This window comes from Poecilia mexicana, unplaced genomic scaffold (assembly GCF_051168715.1).
Source record: "Poecilia mexicana isolate PSO_F unplaced genomic scaffold, ASM5116871v1 scaffold_4, whole genome shotgun sequence".
Classification (NCBI taxonomy): Eukaryota; Metazoa; Chordata; class Actinopteri; order Cyprinodontiformes; family Poeciliidae; genus Poecilia; species Poecilia mexicana.
This window is the reverse complement of record NW_028263373.1, coordinates 2874477-2892546: the sequence shown is the minus strand read 5'-3', so window position 1 is coordinate 2892546 and position 18070 is coordinate 2874477. Positions and strand designations below refer to the sequence as shown.

General features: G+C 42.0%; 4 protein-coding genes across 7 annotated transcripts; 2 read left to right on the top strand and 2 right to left on the bottom strand.

The window, feature by feature from the left end:
- Positions 1-4473: 4473 nt before the first annotated feature.
- Positions 4474-7077, top strand: LOC148159887 (uncharacterized; the record flags this gene model as incomplete). Its single annotated transcript, XM_088005240.1, has 1 exon — positions 4474-7077. A coding segment is annotated over exon 1 (1470 nt), but the record flags the coding sequence as incomplete, so codon positions are not given.
- On the top strand, positions 7077-11006 carry LOC148159886 (uncharacterized). Its single transcript, XM_088004779.1, has one exon. The coding sequence runs from the start codon at positions 7159-7161 to the stop codon at positions 10387-10389; it is 3231 nt and encodes a 1076-aa protein (XP_087860905.1). The 5' UTR covers positions 7077-7158; the 3' UTR covers positions 10390-11006.
- LOC106911910 (antiviral innate immune response effector IFIT1-like) lies at positions 10959-17007 on the bottom strand. 4 transcript variants are annotated; one of them, XM_088004789.1, is made up of 2 exons: positions 16921-17007; positions 10959-12633 (listed from the first exon to the last, which is right to left on the bottom strand). In XM_088004789.1, exons 1-2 carry the CDS (start codon positions 16923-16925, stop codon positions 11313-11315), a joined length of 1326 nt encoding a protein of 441 aa, XP_087860915.1. In that variant the 5' UTR covers positions 16926-17007; the 3' UTR covers positions 10959-11312. The 4 variants fall into 4 exon arrangements, with proteins under 4 accessions (XP_087860915.1, XP_087860917.1, XP_087860916.1 ...); XM_088004791.1 differs by having other exon boundaries at positions 10959-12630; positions 16921-17004; XM_088004790.1 differs by lacking the exon at positions 16921-17007 and adding an exon at positions 13228-13624 and having other exon boundaries at positions 10959-12630.
- On the bottom strand, positions 14312-17057 carry LOC106911908 (antiviral innate immune response effector IFIT1-like). The gene is made up of 2 exons (XM_088004792.1): positions 16921-17057; positions 14312-16222 (listed from the first exon to the last, which is right to left on the bottom strand). The coding sequence occupies exons 1-2, from the start codon at positions 16923-16925 to the stop codon at positions 14917-14919; spliced, it is 1311 nt and encodes a 436-aa protein (XP_087860918.1). The 5' UTR covers positions 16926-17057; the 3' UTR covers positions 14312-14916.
- Between the last annotated feature and the right edge of the window lie 1013 nt (positions 17058-18070).

Sequence of the window (18070 nt, the reverse complement as noted above, 5' to 3'; positions counted from 1 at the left end):
TCTCCAGGCAGTTTTACCCCAAGGATCAGGATCCAAACAGAGGGACGGTTTGGTTCTCATGCAGCTGCAGGAAAAACAACTTCAAGGCTTTTGACCCGAACCGCTTCAGCTAGTGAGCATCTAACCAGCAGGTATTATTAGGAAATAATAACTATATTATTAAATATTTATTCTGACATTCACATGTTTGAGCTTCACTTCTGTCCAGCAGGTGGCAGCAGCAGGCTGCATTTCACCGCTGTTAAAACAGGAAGCAGTTACGTCGGTAGCTTCCGGTTAGCTACGTTAGCTCGTGTGTCGCCGTGCCCAGGTGTCTTCTGGTTCTATTCAGCAACAATGTGTTCCGTTGAGCCTCTGAGAGAGTTTATCAGAGAGAGACTAACTGCTGCTGCTGAAGAAATCTTCACCCAGCTGGAAAAAACCATCGTCCAGTACGAGGAGGAGATCGACCGGCAGCGGAGACTGCTGGACCTCACCTGGAGAGAAGGGCCTCGCTGCAGCAAACAGAAAGGGGCGGGGACGGACCACTGTCAGCCTAGTGGCGTGGGGGTGGTAACACAACTAATATAATTATGTCACTAAACGAGAATACCACAAAATCTTTATTATTTACTATTAATTTCGCCATTTCTGGCAACGTGAAAGATAAATTATCTTCTAAAATACCATATTTTTCTTCAGGATGTAGAGCTAATTAGGTGACATAAACAACACCTTTATACATTATAAATAACATCTATATATCTAAATCACTTATTAGAGGAAGAAAAGAAATAAGACATGAAAAACAACATTATCAACAATAAAAATACTGTATACTGAGCAAAAGTCAATAACGAACAAATTAATTAGGTTCACAGACGAATAGCCAGGGTTGTTAAACAAGCAATAATCCACATTTTTGTTTTGTTGGTAGAGTCCTATATATAGGAAAAAATATGATTAAATTATTTAGTCTTCCAAGGTGGAAATTTTTCTTTGACTCTAAAACAATAAAATAAAACTCATTAATAGAATCACAATATCAACAATTTGTTCATAAAGTAAACGTTTAGCATGCTACAGGTAAATGTTATCATTTAATTTGGCTAAGAATAATTATTGCACTGTCAATGAATGACTTCTAATAGATGTTCTATAGTTACCAGAGGAACACAAAAAAGAGGATGGATGCTCTAAACAGTTTAGACAGAGTTGTTTTTGGTTTCACCACTATTTACCTACTATTTTTCCTGCCATTCAAAGTATTCTTAAAAGATTGTCTGTTAGTCTGCAGCTCATGTGACCAAACCAGCCGAAGAGATGAAAAGCTAAAGCCCTCAACAGTTAAAACTTGAGATGACTTAAAACTTAAGTTAAATGTTTAAGTTTTAACATTTGAACTCATTGTTAAAATGCTAACATTACTTAACTAGAGGTAATGTTAGCTAATGTTTCCTCTAACTAACTAGAGGTTTTGCACGAGTTGCACTTGTTAGGTAACACCAAGATCACTGGGTCTTCTTAAAAGATAGAGTGACGTCTCTTAAAAATGTAGCCAGAGTTTTCAGCAAAATTGGACAGCTGACTGTCCAGGAATGATCCAAGGTATTTAAAATTTGCCATAGTTTCAACAGGTTGGCCAACGAGTGAAACTGGAACCACTTTCAGGTTTTGTTTATGTCATTTAATTAGCTCTGCTTCCTTAAGACAATTAAAAGGTATGTTGTTTTGTGAGGGACTTCATCTTTTGCGATTCTAGTTATGCGAGAATTAACAATAAATAATAAAGACTTTGGTATTCTGATTTAGCAATGTATTTATATTAGTTGTGCTACGACCACCACGCCACTAGAGGCAGTAGCAGGCCCAAAAAGATGCGAAAAAGGAGCAGATTTAGAAGTACACAGAAAGCAACGGAAATTGTTAAAAGCTGTGAGCTGCGCTGAAGAAAATAAAAGAGAGAAGTTCAAATACATGCTGAGAGAGAAACTCCTTCCTAAAGATAAAGCTATATTACAGATTTAAAAAGAAAATTAAAACGGGAGACCGCGGATAATATAGGAAATAGCGCCCCCTTCACTTACGGAGTGCAATGGTTCCATTTCCAAATAAGGTAAGAGACTGACAGTGGTCCGTCCCGCCCCTTTCTGTTTGCTGCAGCAAGGTGTACTTGCACCTGGAGACCCCGGGTCAGCTTACAGCGAGCAGGTTCGGAGCCGAGCGGTACCGGTCGGGTTCTGCTGGGGGACGGAGCAGGGACAGTTTGCAGCTCAGGGTCTTTATTTCTGGAGTTTATGAGTGAAACTGATAATAAGACAGTCAGGAAAACATTCCCGCCTTGTGGAAATTTTAAAACAAGATTTTCAAAATAAAAGAATAGAAAATAATAGAAATGTCTTTATTATCCCCCAGCAGAATCACACAAAGAAAACTACAACAGGAAAAAGAGACAGTAGGTTAAATTTTAAACTAGCCTCGTTCACCATTTCCATCTACAGAGAACTGCCCAAAACACAGATTTTTAAAAACCCCCCAGACCTTTAGGTGGCGCTAACCATGAAGAATGGGACATGCATGTGAAGCCTTCAATCCAGGTGGGGTCATTTGTGGAGAGTGATGACGAAGTCGAGCTTCTTCTGCGCGTTGTGTTTAATTATAAAACTAGTAAACTGCAAGACGAACATGTAATTCGGCATTAATTGTGATGCGTTTGGGGTCATAGGTCAGATTGGATTAACACATCAGCATTTTCACTGTTTACATGAAGGCAACATTTTCTCTTGAACCCGTAAAAAGAAATAAAATAAAATAATTTGAGTTTCCTGTTTCCATGTGGATGGGGCTGAATCTACCAGCAGCTGGGAGGAGGGATCTCCTGTAATGCTACTTTGTGCACTCAGGATGCAGCTGGTTTATCTGTTGTTAACATGCAGTAACAGGGTTTTTTGAGCCGACTCTTAACACTAGCACACCCATGCTAATGCCAGAGTTCCTTCTGGATCCAGGAACAGAGTCTGAGCTCATGCTGCACACTATGCAAACCAGCCAGAGCAGCTAAAGGCAGAACACATTGCAGTTTTTCAAAACAAACTGAGTTTAGCTATGCTGTTAAATTTAGATGTTGCCTAAATGACTAGTTAATCTGTGCCAAAATATGTTAACAAAAATACCAATAATGCTGTTATTCATGTTCAGAGATGGGTTACATTTACTCAGTTACATGTAGTTGAGTACCTTTTTGGGGAAAAAATGAACATTTAGGAGTAGTTTTCCAGTTATTTAATGCTAGAAATAAATACAATGCTCTTTCATTTCTGTGCAGAAGTTGGGCTCACTATTGCTGTTCACACATTTAAAATAAATGTGTGAAAGACAGAAAGAGCAGGGAGGGGACAGTAGACTAGAGGCAGCAGGACGATGATGCAGGCTCTGCTCAGCTCAGGTGAGATTATAACTTACCTCAGTAGGAAACCAGGCAGGTATCGGGGCGTTTTCTATAAAATGATTCTGTCCTTATTGGTTTGGGTCCAAATAAGGAGTTTAAAATATTGTCATATTGTAATTAATCATATCTTTGCTCTTAGTTGGAAAGAACCTTGTGCTTTCAAAAATGTTTCTGCGGTGTCATTTTTGTTAGCACCGTAACAAGTTTGATATTTTTGTATCGTGACGCAGGCGTCTTATTGATTTATTGGGAGCAGTGATGATGATTATAGAGTCTAACAGACACTGGGAGGAAGGATCTTATTTAACACTCCTTTGTGCACACAGGATGCTTCTAATTGCTGTTTATTCTAAAGTCACAATAATAATTATCGTGTCTGTTTTTTACGTATCTAGATCTCCCAAAGCATGATGTCTGTAAGGAGGAGGATGTTCTGACGGACCAGCGGTTCTCTACCCTAGACAGGTAGTCCAGTTTGGACCAGGAACCTCTCCAGATAAAGAAGGAGGAACCAGAACCTCTCCTGCAAAATATGTGGTAAATATTTGACCCAGAAATACCTTCGCATTCACATGACAAGTCACACAAGAGAAAAACCATTTTCCTGTCATACCTGTGGGAACAGCTTCAGTTTTAAAAGCACACTAACTGCATGAGAACCCACACGGACCAGAACCGCTGCTCATGCTGCATTTGTGGTAAAGAGATCCTCCAGAATTATCTGGCTGACCACATGAAAACTCACACTAAGGCGAGACCCTTCTTATGTCAGACCTGTGGGAAAAGCTTAACTAGACGTACCGAGTTGAACGTGCAGAGCCACACAGGCGAGAAGCTGTTTTCATGTTCCATCTGCAGGAAGAGCTTCAGTCGGAGAACCAACCAGAGCCGCCGCACGAAAACTCATTCAGGTGTGAAGCCTTACTAGTGTCAGACCTGTGGGAAAAACTTCAACCAGCGAGTCAATTTAACCGTTCATGAGAACACATGAGGCAGAAACGCTATTCCTGTGAGGTCTGCAGCAGGCATTTCCTCCGCAGTGATGAGTTGACGCGTCGCATAAAAACTCACACAGCTGCGAAACCTTTTCCCAGTTAACAGAACTCGACTTAGTTTATAGTTTTTAATCACAGATTTATTTATTTATTGATTCTGTGTATTTAATGTAACTTCAGCTGAAGCATTTCTGTTTTTATTCTGTACAAGCTTTGCATCTTGAAACTTATTTTATTTGTCTGACATCGTCATGGTTAACACTAACACGCTAAGTTTTTAGGCTGTTAAATAAAAAGTCATATTTTTTTCTGATGCACTGTTACGGCCAGTGGCCTTTTTCTGTGTTTGTTTGTTGTTTTCAGTGGCTAATTAGATTGACTCCATCTGGAAGTGGGTGCTGCCCTGCTCGTCCTGTCCTACATCCTGAGGCCTACCGTGATTGGGTCATCAATTGCCGGCTCCACCAATCACTGTTGAGGCCTCCCTTTAAGAACTGAGGACATCCTGGGAGAAGGCGCGGCTGTTTCCTTTTGTTTAGACAGCTTGCCACTTTTGTTAGGTGGTTCACTGCTGTAAGTTTGCGCTGACGGCTCTGTTAACCTTTGGTAGCTTTGCTAAGCTTTGTTAACCTTTGGTAGCTTTGCTAAGCTTTGTTAACCTTTGTTAGCTTTGCTAAGCTCTGTTAACCCTTGGTAGCTTTGCTAAGCTCTGTTAACCTTTGTTAGCTTTGACAGCTCTGATAACCTTTGTTAGCTTTGCTAAGCTCTGATAACCTTGTTGTCCCTGTGAGGGATCTTTGAGTCTCTGTTAGAGATTTGTAGTTTGCTTTGTGTACCCCGTTCTGAAAGTCTTTTTTTTTTTGTTTGGTTAAGTTTTTGGTTTACAATTGATTGTTTGTGTAATTTATTTTGTTTAGTATTTTCTGTTAGTCCCTATGTTTTGACTATTAATTTTTACCCTCTTTATTTTGTTGAACCCAACAATAAATCTCTAAATTGTTAAAACCTTACCACCTAGGTTTCTTTAATGTTACTTCCCTTTCCCCTGGCTGAGCCGGGTCGTAACATTAAATGGGGGCTCGTCCGGGATCTGTTTAATACAATCCCGTGGCTACAGTTTAGAGACATTTGTTTGGTTTTGCTGCCGGGAGGTGCCGCTGTAAAGTATGTGTTGTTAGTTCAGAAATGGCTCAGTTTAATATTGACCAGTTCTTGGCACAGCCTTCTCTTGAACAACTTGCATCTTGTCGTAAAGCTGATTTAGCTGAGATTGCAAGTTACTTTTCCATTTCTTATTCCAAGCAACTGCTGAAGAAGGAACTAAGGGAGTTAATTGTGAATAAACTGGTTGAGTTGAACTTGTTGTCTTTGCCTTTGCAGATCCCGGTCTCATCTGCTCTACCAACTGTTGCTGTGCCTGCTGCAGAGATGGAATCTGCTGGCCCCTCAAACCTTGCAGAGAGACCTCAGGAGCTAACACCAGAGGGGGACCTGAAGGTGGTTGGTGGGATTCAGACTCCTGTCACACTTCCTAGGTTTGATCCCCTCTCGGCTTCCTCTGGATCTGTTGGGTCCAAAGTTGATGCTCGCCTGAAGGTCCGTCTCACCAGATTGCAAGTTGAGGCTGAGGCTGAGGAGAAAGCACAACTCAGGCAATATCAGCTTGAAGTTAAACGGTTGGAAATTGAGGCTGAAAAAGCTATAAAGCTTCGACAGCTAGAGCTTGAGTATAAGGCCAGATTTCCAGTTCAAACAACCAGTGAGAACCCTGCTAGTAGTTCTAGTGGGCCCTCTTCTATTAGACCCTTTGATGTTACCAAGTACGTCTCTTTAGTACCTGAGTTTCGAGAGACAGAGATTGATTCTTACTTCTCTGCTTTTGAGCGAATAGCACAGGCTTTACAGTGGCCACCTGACGTTTGGTCTTTGCTTTTACAGTGCAAAATCTATGGTAAAGCTCAAGAGGTTGTAGCTGCCCTTCCTCTTTCAGACACCCAAAAGTATGATGTGGTTAAAGCTGCCATTTTGAAAGCTTATGAGCTTGTTCCTGAGGCTTACCGGCAAAAATTTAGGTCTTTTAAGAAAAGCCCCTCTCAGACCTATGTAGAGTTCGCCAGAGAAAAGGGAAGCCTCTTTGACCGTTGGTGTGCTTCAAGTCAGGTGACAAATTTTGATACTCTGAGAGAACTTGTTCTATTGGAAGAGTTCAAAAATTGTCTACCTGAACGTGTTGTTGTTCACTTGAATGAGCAAAAGGTAAACTCACTGTCTTCTGCTGCTGTGTTAGCTGATGAGTATGTGCTTACACATAAGTCTACCTTTCAGTCCGTGCTCAATAAAAGTGTGTCTATAAAGTCAACTGTTGAGCAACCCAAATCAACTCCTCAAAAGAATGACAAGGAGTGTTTCTATTGTCACAAAGCAGGTCATCTCATTGCTAATTGTTTAGCCTTGAAACGAAAGGAACAGAACACACAACCCAAACCTAAAGGTGTGGGGTTAATAAAGAGCCAGTCTCCTACCCTAGGAAAGGCTGAACTTAGTTTTAGTCCCGATCCATGTTATGAACCTTTTTTGCTGACTGGATATGTTTCATTACCAGGAAAACTTGCAGATCCACACCCAGTTCGTATTTTACGAGACACTGGTTCCTCCCAATCTGTTATCTTAACAGATTCCTTACCATTTTCTGAGTTGTCATCTTGTGGCTACAGTGTTGTTCTGCAAGGACTGGAAATGAGTTATGTCCCCCGGCCTGTACACTTGGTGCAGTTACAATCAGAACTGATTTCTGGTATTTTCCCCATTGCTGTTTGTTCTGCGCTTCCCGTAAAAGGTATTTCCCTTTTACTTGGTAATGATATTGCAGGTGGTAAGGTAACACCATCCCTAGAAGTATTGGATGTCCCCTGCTCCCTTCCTAAGGAGGAAGACGCAACACAGACTACTGTCTCTACTTCCTGTGTGCTCACCAGGGCTCAAAAATTGAAGGGAATCTCAGAGGAAAAGGTAGACTTGTCTGACAGTGTGCTTATGTCAATCTTTTCAGAGGAGAAAAAACTACCGACTACAACACAGTTGCCTGCAGTCCCGCAGCTGAGACCAGATGTGCGGCAAGCTGATTTTGGTTTTTCTCCCATCTCCCAGTCACAGCTTTGTGCAGCTCAGAAGGTGGATCCAACCCTTACAAGGTGCTTCTCAAGTGTTGTAAGTGCTGACAAAGCTAGAGTTGAACCAGTAGCATTTTATGTAAATGATGGAGTATTGATGAGAAAATGGTGCCCTGTTGTCCTCCCTGATGCTGACTGGAATGTGGTACACCAAATTGTGATTCCATCAGGTTACCGCAAACACATTTTGGCCTTGGCACATGAAGGAAGCTGGTCAGGACATTTGGGAGTAACAAAAACTTATCAGAATGTTCTGAAACATTTTTACTGGCCCGGATTAAAAACAGATGTACGTCAGTATTGTCGCAGCTGTCATACCTGTCAGGTAACTGGTAAGCCCAACCAAGTTATCCCTCCTGCTCCTCTCCATCCTATACCCGTGGTTGGAGAACCTTTTGAGCGAATCATCATGGACTGCGTTGGACCTCTTCCTCGCACGAAATCTGGCAATCGGTTTCTGCTCACCTTAATGTGTGCCTCAACTCGTTATCCAGAAGCAATCCCACTGCGTAAGATTACCTCCAGCTCAGTAGTAAAAGCGATGACAAAGTTTTTTTCCACCTTTGGCCTTCCTAGAATAATTCAAACTGATCAAGGCACAAATTTTCAGTCTAAACTTTTTAAGCAAGTTCTAAAAGAACTGAATATACAGCATACAGTCTCCAGCGCTTATCATCCTGAATCTCAAGGAGCTTTAGAGCGTTGGCACCAGACGTTAAAGTCTATGCTACGAAAATATTGTACAGAAACAGAAAAAGACTGGGATGAAGGCATACCTTTTGTTTTGTTTGCCGCTCGGGAGTCTATTCAAGAGTCTCTAGGATTCAGCCCTGCTGAGTTGGTGTTTGGCCATACACTCCGTAGCCCTCTGAAAATTCTCAAAGAGAAACTCTTAGAGATAAATGTTTCTCCCCAGGAAAACATTCTGGATTATGTCTGCAAATTCAGAGAGAGACTGCATCAGTCTTGTGCTATTGCGAAAGAAACACTAGGTGAGTCCCAAAGGTCTATGAAAAAGCATTATGACCAGTCTGCTCTGTTCCGTTCTTTTGCTAAGGGGGACAAAGTCCTAGCTTTACTACCTGTTCCTGGTTCTGCCCTTTCTGCTAAGTTTTCAGGACCTTATGTGGTTCAGGAAAGGTTGAGTGAGACAGATTATGTAATCTGCACTCCGGAAAGGAGGAGGAAATCTCGGGTCTGTCACATAAATATGTTGAAACCGTACTGTTCTCGAGACCCAAACGGTAATCCTGACCTTCAAACAGGTCAATCCTTACCTTCAACTTGCTCCTCAGCATTGATTGTAAGGGATTGTTCTGACTCTGCTATAGAGGATGGTTTAACATTGCGTCCCATTTCTTACCAAAGCTCACGATTGTCAAACTCTAAAATGTTGAAGGTTCTGCCTAATCAGCTTTCACATTTAACAGAGGAACAAAAAAATGATATTATTGTCTTGATCAAAAGTTTCCCAGAACTATTCCATGATGTGCCAAGACAAACTTCAGTTCTTAAACATGATATTGATGTTGCCGGGGCCAAACCAATAAAACAACATCCGTACAGAACAAACCCAGTTAAAAGAGTTTTGATGAACGGTGAAACAGACTACATGTTACAACATGGGTTTGCTAAGCATAGTTCCAGCCCATGGAGCTCCCCATGTCTGTTGGAGATGAAACCTGATGGTTCTCCTCGTTTTATAACAGACTTCCGGAAGGTAAATTCAGTTACTGTTATGGATTCCTATCCACTTCCCCGTATAGAGGATTGTGTTGATACCATTGGCAATGCCAATTTTGTAAGTAAACTAGACCTGTTAAAAGGATACTGGCAGGTACCATTAACGGATCGTGCATCAGAGATCTCTGCCTTTGTGACACCAGACCAGTTTTTGCAATATACCGTCATGGCGTTTGGCATGTGTAATGCCCCGGCCACCTTTCAACGGTTGGTTAACACTGTTCTGTCTGGGTTACCAAACTGTAATGCATATCTTGATGATCTCATTGTGTATACTTCTACCTGGGAAGAACACATAAAAATCTTAAGAGATGTGTTCACACGGCTTGCTGCAGCTTCGCTTACTGTAAACCTCGCAAAGTGTGACTTTGGTAAAGCAACTGTCACTTACCTAGGTAGACAGGTCGGCCAGGGACAAGTATGCCCTGTAGAAGCCAAGATAAAAGCCATCGTTGAGTTTCCTGTCCCTAACACCAGAAAAGCCCTTCGTCGTTTCCTTGGCATGGCCAGTTATTACCGAAACTTCTGTCGAAATTTTTCGACAGTAGCCCACCCTCTCACTACTTTGCTGAGCCCAAAAGTAGACTTTGTCTGGACTCCTGAGTATCAGCATGCTTTTGAAAGTATAAAATCTTTGTTGTCATATGCACCTGTCCTCTCTTCTCCAGACATGTCAAAGGCTTTCAAACTTGAAGTGGATGCTAGTGCTGTTGGAGCTGGTGCTGTACTGTTACAGGAAGGTGGGGACGGAGCTGATCATCCCGTCTGTTATTTTTCCCGTAAATTTACACCCAGCCAACTCAATTACTCCATCATTGAGAAAGAAACTCTGGCCTTGCTACTTGCACTTCAACACTTTGAGGTTTACCTAGGGTCCAGTCCTGTGCCAATCATAGTGTACACCGACCATAACCCCCTTGTTTTTCTTTCTCGCATGTACAACCACAATCAGAGACTCATGCGGTGGGCTTTACTGGTACAAGATTACCATCTTGAAATCAAACATAAGAAAGGGGCAGACAACTTCTTAGCAGATGCTTTATCTAGAGTGTAGCTTATATAGTTACCTTCGGTTGGGAATGTTCCTTCCAAACCATTTCGTTTAGGATTTTAAGGGGGGAGGTGTTACGGCCAGTGGCCTTTTTCTGTGTTTGTTTGTTGTTTTCAGTGGCTAATTAGATTGACTCCATCTGGAAGTGGGTGCTGCCCTGCTCGTCCTGTCCTACATCCTGAGGCCTACCGTGATTGGGTCATCAATTGCCGGCTCCACCAATCACTGTTGAGGCCTCCCTTTAAGAACTGAGGACATCCTGGGAGAAGGCGCGGCTGTTTCCTTTTGTTTAGACAGCTTGCCACTTTTGTTAGGTGTTTCACTGCTGTAAGTTTGCGCTGACGGCTCTGTTAACCTTTGGTAGCTTTGCTAAGCTCTGATAACCTTGTTGTCCCTGTGAGGGATCTTTGAGTCTCTGTTAGAGATTTGTAGTTTGCTTTGTGTACCCCGTTCTGAAAGTCTTTTTTTTTTTGTTTGGTTAAGTTTTTGGTTTACAATTGATTGTTTGTGTAATTTATTTTGTTTAGTATTTTCTGTTAGTCCCTATGTTTTGACTATTAATTTTTACCCTCTTTATTTTGTTGAACCCAACAATAAATCTCTAAATTGTTAAAACCTTACCACCTAGGTTTCTTTAATGTTACTTCCCTTTCCCCTGGCTGAGCCGGATCGTAACATGCACCATCAAAGATCAGCCAGCAGCTTTTTCTGTGACGTCACCAGAGTCTCGGTCATTTCTGCACTGGCCTCTAGGTGAAGCTGGAAGTAATGAAAGAACAAGACAGTGAAACTCAAACTTTTATTTGGCAAAAAATCAAGTTACAGAAGAAGACCCAGTCATAGATGTAAAAACAATTTGCTTGTCTAAATTATTCAGCTCATATTTGATGCTAATGTGAAATATTTTAAGAATGTTCTGATCACATTCATTGGTTCTGGGTTTCAGGTTGAATTCCCAGTCTGGCCAGAAGCTCCTTGATGCGTTTGCACAGATCAGCGTCTCCGTTTCTTCTGGAAGTTTCTTTTGTTAAGGTCTTCTTCAGTTCTGTGATGCTGGCGTGTCGATATTTTGATTCTTCTTGGATCTCTGCTGCCCTCATGTGGTACTCAGTTGACTCGCGGCTGTTATATTTAATAAAAAATAAATGTTTGGCGTAGAAGTTGTACAGCATCTGTTTTTCTGCTGGATCCAGATCTTTTTGTTCCAGCAGCTCTTTGTAAATCTGCTCAGCTTTCTCTTTGTCTAGCTTTGCCTGTATGGATGCTACAGTGATTTTATCTTCAAGTTTGGGTTGAGGATCATTCTGAATCACTTCGTCCCACAGTCTGATTGCTCTGTTGATCTCGTTGTTGTCAAGTTCGTAGCCCTTAGAAAGGATCTTCTTTGTGAGACTCTCAGCATCAGATCTTTGCTGTGGGGTTTGAGTCAAAGCTTCATCTGGAGATTCATCAGCGTCGTCTTCCAGTTTAAACTTTCTGTTCAGATTCAGCAATGGGCTGATTCCACTGTAGCTGTTGGCAGGTTTCTCTTTCAGCTTTCCAGCCAACTCTCTTGCTTCATCCTGGACGTTTTCTCCGTTTCTAGCTCTGGCCTCCAGATAAAGAGCAGCAAGGCATAAGTTATCTGGATCCTGTTCGTTGGCAGATCTCAGCGTCTCCAGCCGGTCAGCGTTCAGCTGCTTTAATCTGTCGCTGAAGAACTCTGCTGATAGTATGGCGTAGCTGCTCTGCCACTCCACGGTGTCCGGCTGCATCCGGATGGCTCTCTGGAAGAGCTCTGCAGCCTGCTGCTTCTTCTCTTTACCAAACTTCATCAGGGTCCAGGCCTTTTCAGCTAAGACCTCTGGGTGGCGCTCTAACCCAGGTGGAGCTGGGTATTTCCTCATCAGGCCGTCGACCTTTGACAGGTAGTCTTCACTCTTCTCATCTTCTCCCAGGTGATGGTGCAGCCAGGCCAGATTCCCAAAGTTCACCATCAACCAGGGACCTTCATCAGCGTTTTTCTGCCTCTGGAAGGTCTCAGCGGCCCGGTTGAAGAGGTTCAGGGCGTCTTTACTAGAGCCCAGTTTGTACTGGATGAAGCCCAGCAGGTTGTAGATGTGACCCAGCCAGACGTTTCCCTCATCTGAACCGATGTCCTGCAGTGCGTCCCGGAGGTAGGTCAGTTGGGACCTGGAGGGTTGGAGCTCCCAGGTGAAGTGGCTCTGCAGGGCCTCCAGCCTGGACTCTGAAGTCTCTGTGGAGCTGCTGGGAAATCATGAAAACAAAGTTACTCTCTCCTGTTCAGAGAGAATAAAATAATGATTGCAGGGAAACATGAAGAAGTAGAGTAAATGACTTGTACTGTTACAGTTCTTCATCAAGTCCAGAGGACTCCAAACCGCTTCCCACTACAGTCATTCACACTCTGACACTGATGGTGGAGAGCTACATGGTAGCCACAGCTGCCCTGATCTGACTGAAGAACTGTGAGCTCCACCAGCAGGCAAGGCAGGTGAAGCACCTTGGACACCAGGACAGAGGCAGACGCGTCGCGGTTTCAACCCACCGGTTACAGGACAAACTACTTCGTTGACGTTGGAAAGGATAGAAATGGTTCAGGATCATCAAGTGACGAAAATACAAAGGATAAGTTGGAACTGTTGAACGACGTGAGAAGAGTATAAGTTAAAACGTTAGCTTTAGCCTGACCTTTGACCTCCTGTACCTAAACTCACTCAATTTTCTCTATGAATGACGGCGATGCAGGACCACAAGAAAACCAGAACACAGGAGAAAAGGTCAACTGAGTCAGTGAGAGATTCATATTTTAAAAGGTTTCAGGTGTTTCCCATCACTCACCTCATGATCCAGCTGCTTCAAATCACTTTGAAATTGTCTTGACTTTGAAGCGTCCCAGCATTTCTATCAGAGGTAATCCTGAAACGTCTCAACCTGAACTCAGAGACACGAAAATATGTTTGACTGCAGGAAGTCAGTCTGACTGAATGAGGCTCAGCAGGAGAAAACACCAGTTTAACCAGTCAGGGAGAGGCTGGAGTTTAGTTTCTGTTTGGATTGTCAGAAATAGAAACTGAACCAGAACAACTGAAGGGAAACTTTAACTCCAGGCTCTTATCTTCTAGTTCTCAGTGGCTAAATTACAAACTCATGTTTTACAGTTTCTCTTCTTCACAATAGAAACTTGGCTCCAATAATAAACTGTACGATGACCCGTCTTTATGACCCTGAGGAGGGATCAGGAATGACGATGTTGGAATGATGTTCAGTCTCTCTTTGTCTGCAGCGTTTGGCTCCAGGGGATTTTTTCATGTCAAACAAATTCCTGATGTAAAGATAAACAGTCTGCTAACCTTTTCCTTCGCCCTTAGCGGGATCCTAGATGTGACGTAATTTGAGTGCAATTTTTCTGAGTATTCTGAAAAAACAAAAGCATCTCACCAGCAGGCAGTGGTGGGAAGGCACATTTCTAATGTATAAAAATAAATAAGATCGGTTCACTTAATGATATTAGCGATTAGGTATTATTCAGCAAGTACTTTTACTTTTAATACTTAAGTATTTTTAAAAGCCAGGACTTTTTTACTTTTACTTCAGTAAAATGTTAATGTGGTACTTTTACTTTTACTTGAATACATTTTTTGAGTACTTTCTCCACCACTGCCAGCAGGGGGCGCCGGAGCAGCTAGAGCTAAAAGTCACTCTGGCATTTGCATGAAACATCAAGCAGTACAACTCTTAGAAACATAAGTGGCTAAAAATTTTACATGCTTATATGAAAATATGTTTTTTTGTAAAGATTCAGACAATTTAAATATGTTGTTTTTATTTATAGCATTAAACCATCAAAGCATCAGATCCTCACTTTAGTTTTACTTTATTTGGTAAAGTTGGAGAGGAATTCACAGATTTGACATCTCATGTATTAGGGTTGTAATTCTTTATTTTACAACAATGTTGAACATATTCATCATTTATAATAATGTTCATTATTTACCATCTTTGTTCCAACAGGAAGAAGCAGCTTTTTTTCCTGCTGTAGACAAACACAAAACGCCTCAGTTATCCTGCTAACGCTAAAGCGCTAAAAGAAAAATTAGCTTAGTCTTTCCCAAAATAAATGCTTTAGCATAGCTAATTGTTAATATCTCACAATAAAACTTCCTGATGATGTAATTCTGTGATTTGAATAAATAAATGTATGTATTTGATTTGATTTGGAGGCAGAAACATTCATAGTTTTGGATCCATCAGGTTCTTTCAAGGATTTTAACCATATTAAACAGTAACACATAGTCATCTAAAGCTAATAAAATCACAAGTGAGATATAAAAGGTTTCTGTTATTAAAATAAACTGTTACATTGTCTCTTTGCCTGTGAATCTGCTGGAGTTAAAGTTTCTTGAAGGGAGGATTCAGGATGAGCAGCATGCTTGGCGTGTTGTGTTGTACATAACAGAGCAAACCTTCATGTGGTTTATAAAGCTAATATTTACATCCCAATAATGTGATGCAACTGAAGCATTAAAACTAATCCTGACTGACTGATTCTGATGCCTTCAGGTTTTCCAAAAACTCCTTAATTTCTTGGCACATTTCAGGGTCTGTGTTTCTCTTCAGGGTCTTCTCCAGCTCTCTGAGGCTCTTCTGTCGATACTTGGATGTTTCCTGGATCTCTGCTGCCTTCATGTGGTACTCGATGGACCTGCACGTCTCATTTCCACTGAAGTATAGATGTTTGGCGTAGAAGTTGTACAGCATCTGTTTTTCTGCTGGATCCAGATCTTCTCTTTGCTCCAGCAGCTCTTTGTAAATCTGGTCAGCTTTCTCTTTGTCTAGCTTTGCCTGTAAGTCTGCTAGAGTTATTTTTTCTTGAAGGGAGGATTCAGGATAAGCAGCAACCACTTCCTCCCACAGACTGATTGCTTCTTTGATCCTTCTGGGATCAGGGTTGCTGCAATGAGATAAAATCTTATTGCTGTAGCATTTTGCAGCCGACCTTTTCACGTATCGGGAGTCAGGATGTCTCCTCAGAGCCTCCGTGGCCATTTCAACAGCTTCATTTACAGAGATGTGCTTTCTGTAGAGAGTCAGTAGTGGATCTATCCCACAGTAGTTGTTCATCGGCCTCTCTAGGATCTTTTCAGCCAACTCTCTTGCTTCATGCTTAATTGAAGCAGCTTTGGCCTCCAGATAAAGAGCAGCAATGCATAAGTTACCTGGATCTCGTTCTTTGGCTGATCTCAGCTCTTCCAGCCGGTCAGCGAACAGTTTCTTTATTTTTTCATCTAGATTTTCTGCTGATAGGATGGCGTAGCTGCTCTGCCACTCCACGGTGTCCGGCTGCATCCGGATGGCTCTCTGGAAGAGCTCTGCAGCCTGCTGCTTCTTCTCTTTATCAAACATCATCAGGGTCCAGGCCTTTTCAGCTAAGACCTCTGGGTGGCGCTCTAACCCAGGTGGAGCTGGGTATTTCCTCATCAGGCCGTCGACCTTTGACAGGTAGTCTTCACTCTTCTCATCTTCTCCCAGGTGATGGTGCAGCCAGGCCAGATTCCCAAAGTTCACCATCAACCAGGGACCTTCATCAGCGTTTTTCTGCCTCTGGAAGGTCTCAGCGGCCCGGTTGAAGAGGTTCAGGGCGTCTTTACTAGAGCCCAGTTTGTACTGGATGAAGCCCAGCAGGTTGTAGATGTGACCCAGCCAGACGTTTCCCTCATCTGAACCGATGTCCTGCAGTCGGTTCCTGAGGTAGATCAGGTTTTGCCGGCTGGATTTCAGATCCCAGGTGAAATGGCTCTGCAGCGCCTTGAGTCTGAACTTGGTTTCATCAGAACTGTTGGGAAAACCAACAAAAGTAACTAAATTTGTGATTTTAATTTGCATCTCCCAGAGAAAATGAAATGATTGACTGAAATAGAAACTGAAGAAATCAAGATGATGTTTTGATGAGAAAGATGGACTAAAGAAATTAGTTGTGTGTTTATTAACCTGATTTTGACATTTTCAGTCCAGTTACAACTAAATGTAACGAATAAAAATTCAGAGAAAACATCTGAAGCAAGCAGAAAAGTAGGTTTAAGACAGTCAGGTTTTAAAGTTCAGGTTTTCACATCCAACATTAAAGAGATGATGGGACTCAGTGGGGCAAAAAGTGGGTATGCAACGCATAGGGGCGCAGCGCCAGAGGGGGCGCCAAAACCCCGTCTGGAGGGGCCCGATTATGTTTTCCCATACACTTCAGCGCGCCTTACGCTCCTTCACCTCACGCACATAATGAGGTAAATGTAGCACGAGTTTCACCCTTAACGTATCCTTGCCTCGGTTTATGTTTTCGCATCCACCTGAATAATGTGCAGTTGCGCCCCTGATGGGACTGAAGAGAAAAATTTAACTCTGAACAGAGAAACGAACAGCAGACAGGAAAGGAGATGAAGACTGGAGCAAAGGAAAACCAGAACACAGGAGAAAAGGTCAACTGAGTCAGTGAGAGATTCATATTTTAAAAGGTTTCAGGTGTTTCCCATCACTCACCTCATGATCCAGCTGCTTCAAATCACTTTGAAATTGTCTTGACTTTGAAGCGTCCCAGCGTTTCTATCAGAGGTAATCCTGAAACGTCTCAACCTGAACTCAGAGACACGAAAATATGTTTGACTGCAGGAAGTCAGTCTGACTGAATGAGGCTCAGCAGGAGAAAACACCAGTTTAACCAGTCAGGGAGAGGCTGGAGTTTAGTTTCTGTTTGGATTGTCAGAAATAGAAACTGAACCAGAACAACTGAAGGGAAACTTTAACTCCAGGCTCTTATCTTCTAGTTCTCAGTGGCTAAATTACAAACTCATGTTTTACAGTTTCTCTTCTTCACAATAGAAACTTGGCTCCAATAATAAACTGTACGATGACCCGTCTTTATGACCCTGAGGAGGGATCAGGAATGACGATGTTGGAATGATGTTCAGTCTCTCTTTGTCTGCAGCGTTTGGCTCCAGGGGATTTTTTTAAATATTTGTGGTTCTGGATGGTTGGGGTGGTAAACTGGCACGGCCTTCTGTCTACCGACTGGGACAGAACCGGTTAAAGCCTCTGCAGTGGAGGAGCGACTTTGTGAACAAATATTGCTGCGTGTTATATGTTTCTGTCTCGCACTCGCTCAGGTGATTTGGACTCTGTCTGCAGTAAATGAGCCGCACCACCAGCCAATCACAGGCAGGTGTGGTTCATCCAATCAGAGTAAACAACCAATCACAACCAGTAAATCAAAACTACTGCTGCCACCTAAACAAAACTACAGAATGAAGGAAAACATAATTTGATACAATAAACACTTGAATTTTATACCCTAAGAATATTGAATTAAACATACACATTTTTATCATTAACTATTTTAGGTAATTTATTTGATTTTAAATGTGAAGCAAAAATAATTGCTTTAAAATATATATTGTCTCCCAAACAGCCTCTTGAAAAAAGTCAGTATTTTGATAACTTTTAATCCCTTAATAGCAAATTAAACCTAGTTTGTCATAATACCATAGTGGAGTTGGTCCATACATGGTACATGTATAACGTCAAAATAAGAGCTGTGATAGAAAATGTCTGACTTTCTGCTGGGGAATTTTATGAGGAATGATTTAGATGTTTTATTCAGAGCCTCTGCAGACAGAGAAGGAGCAAAACCAAC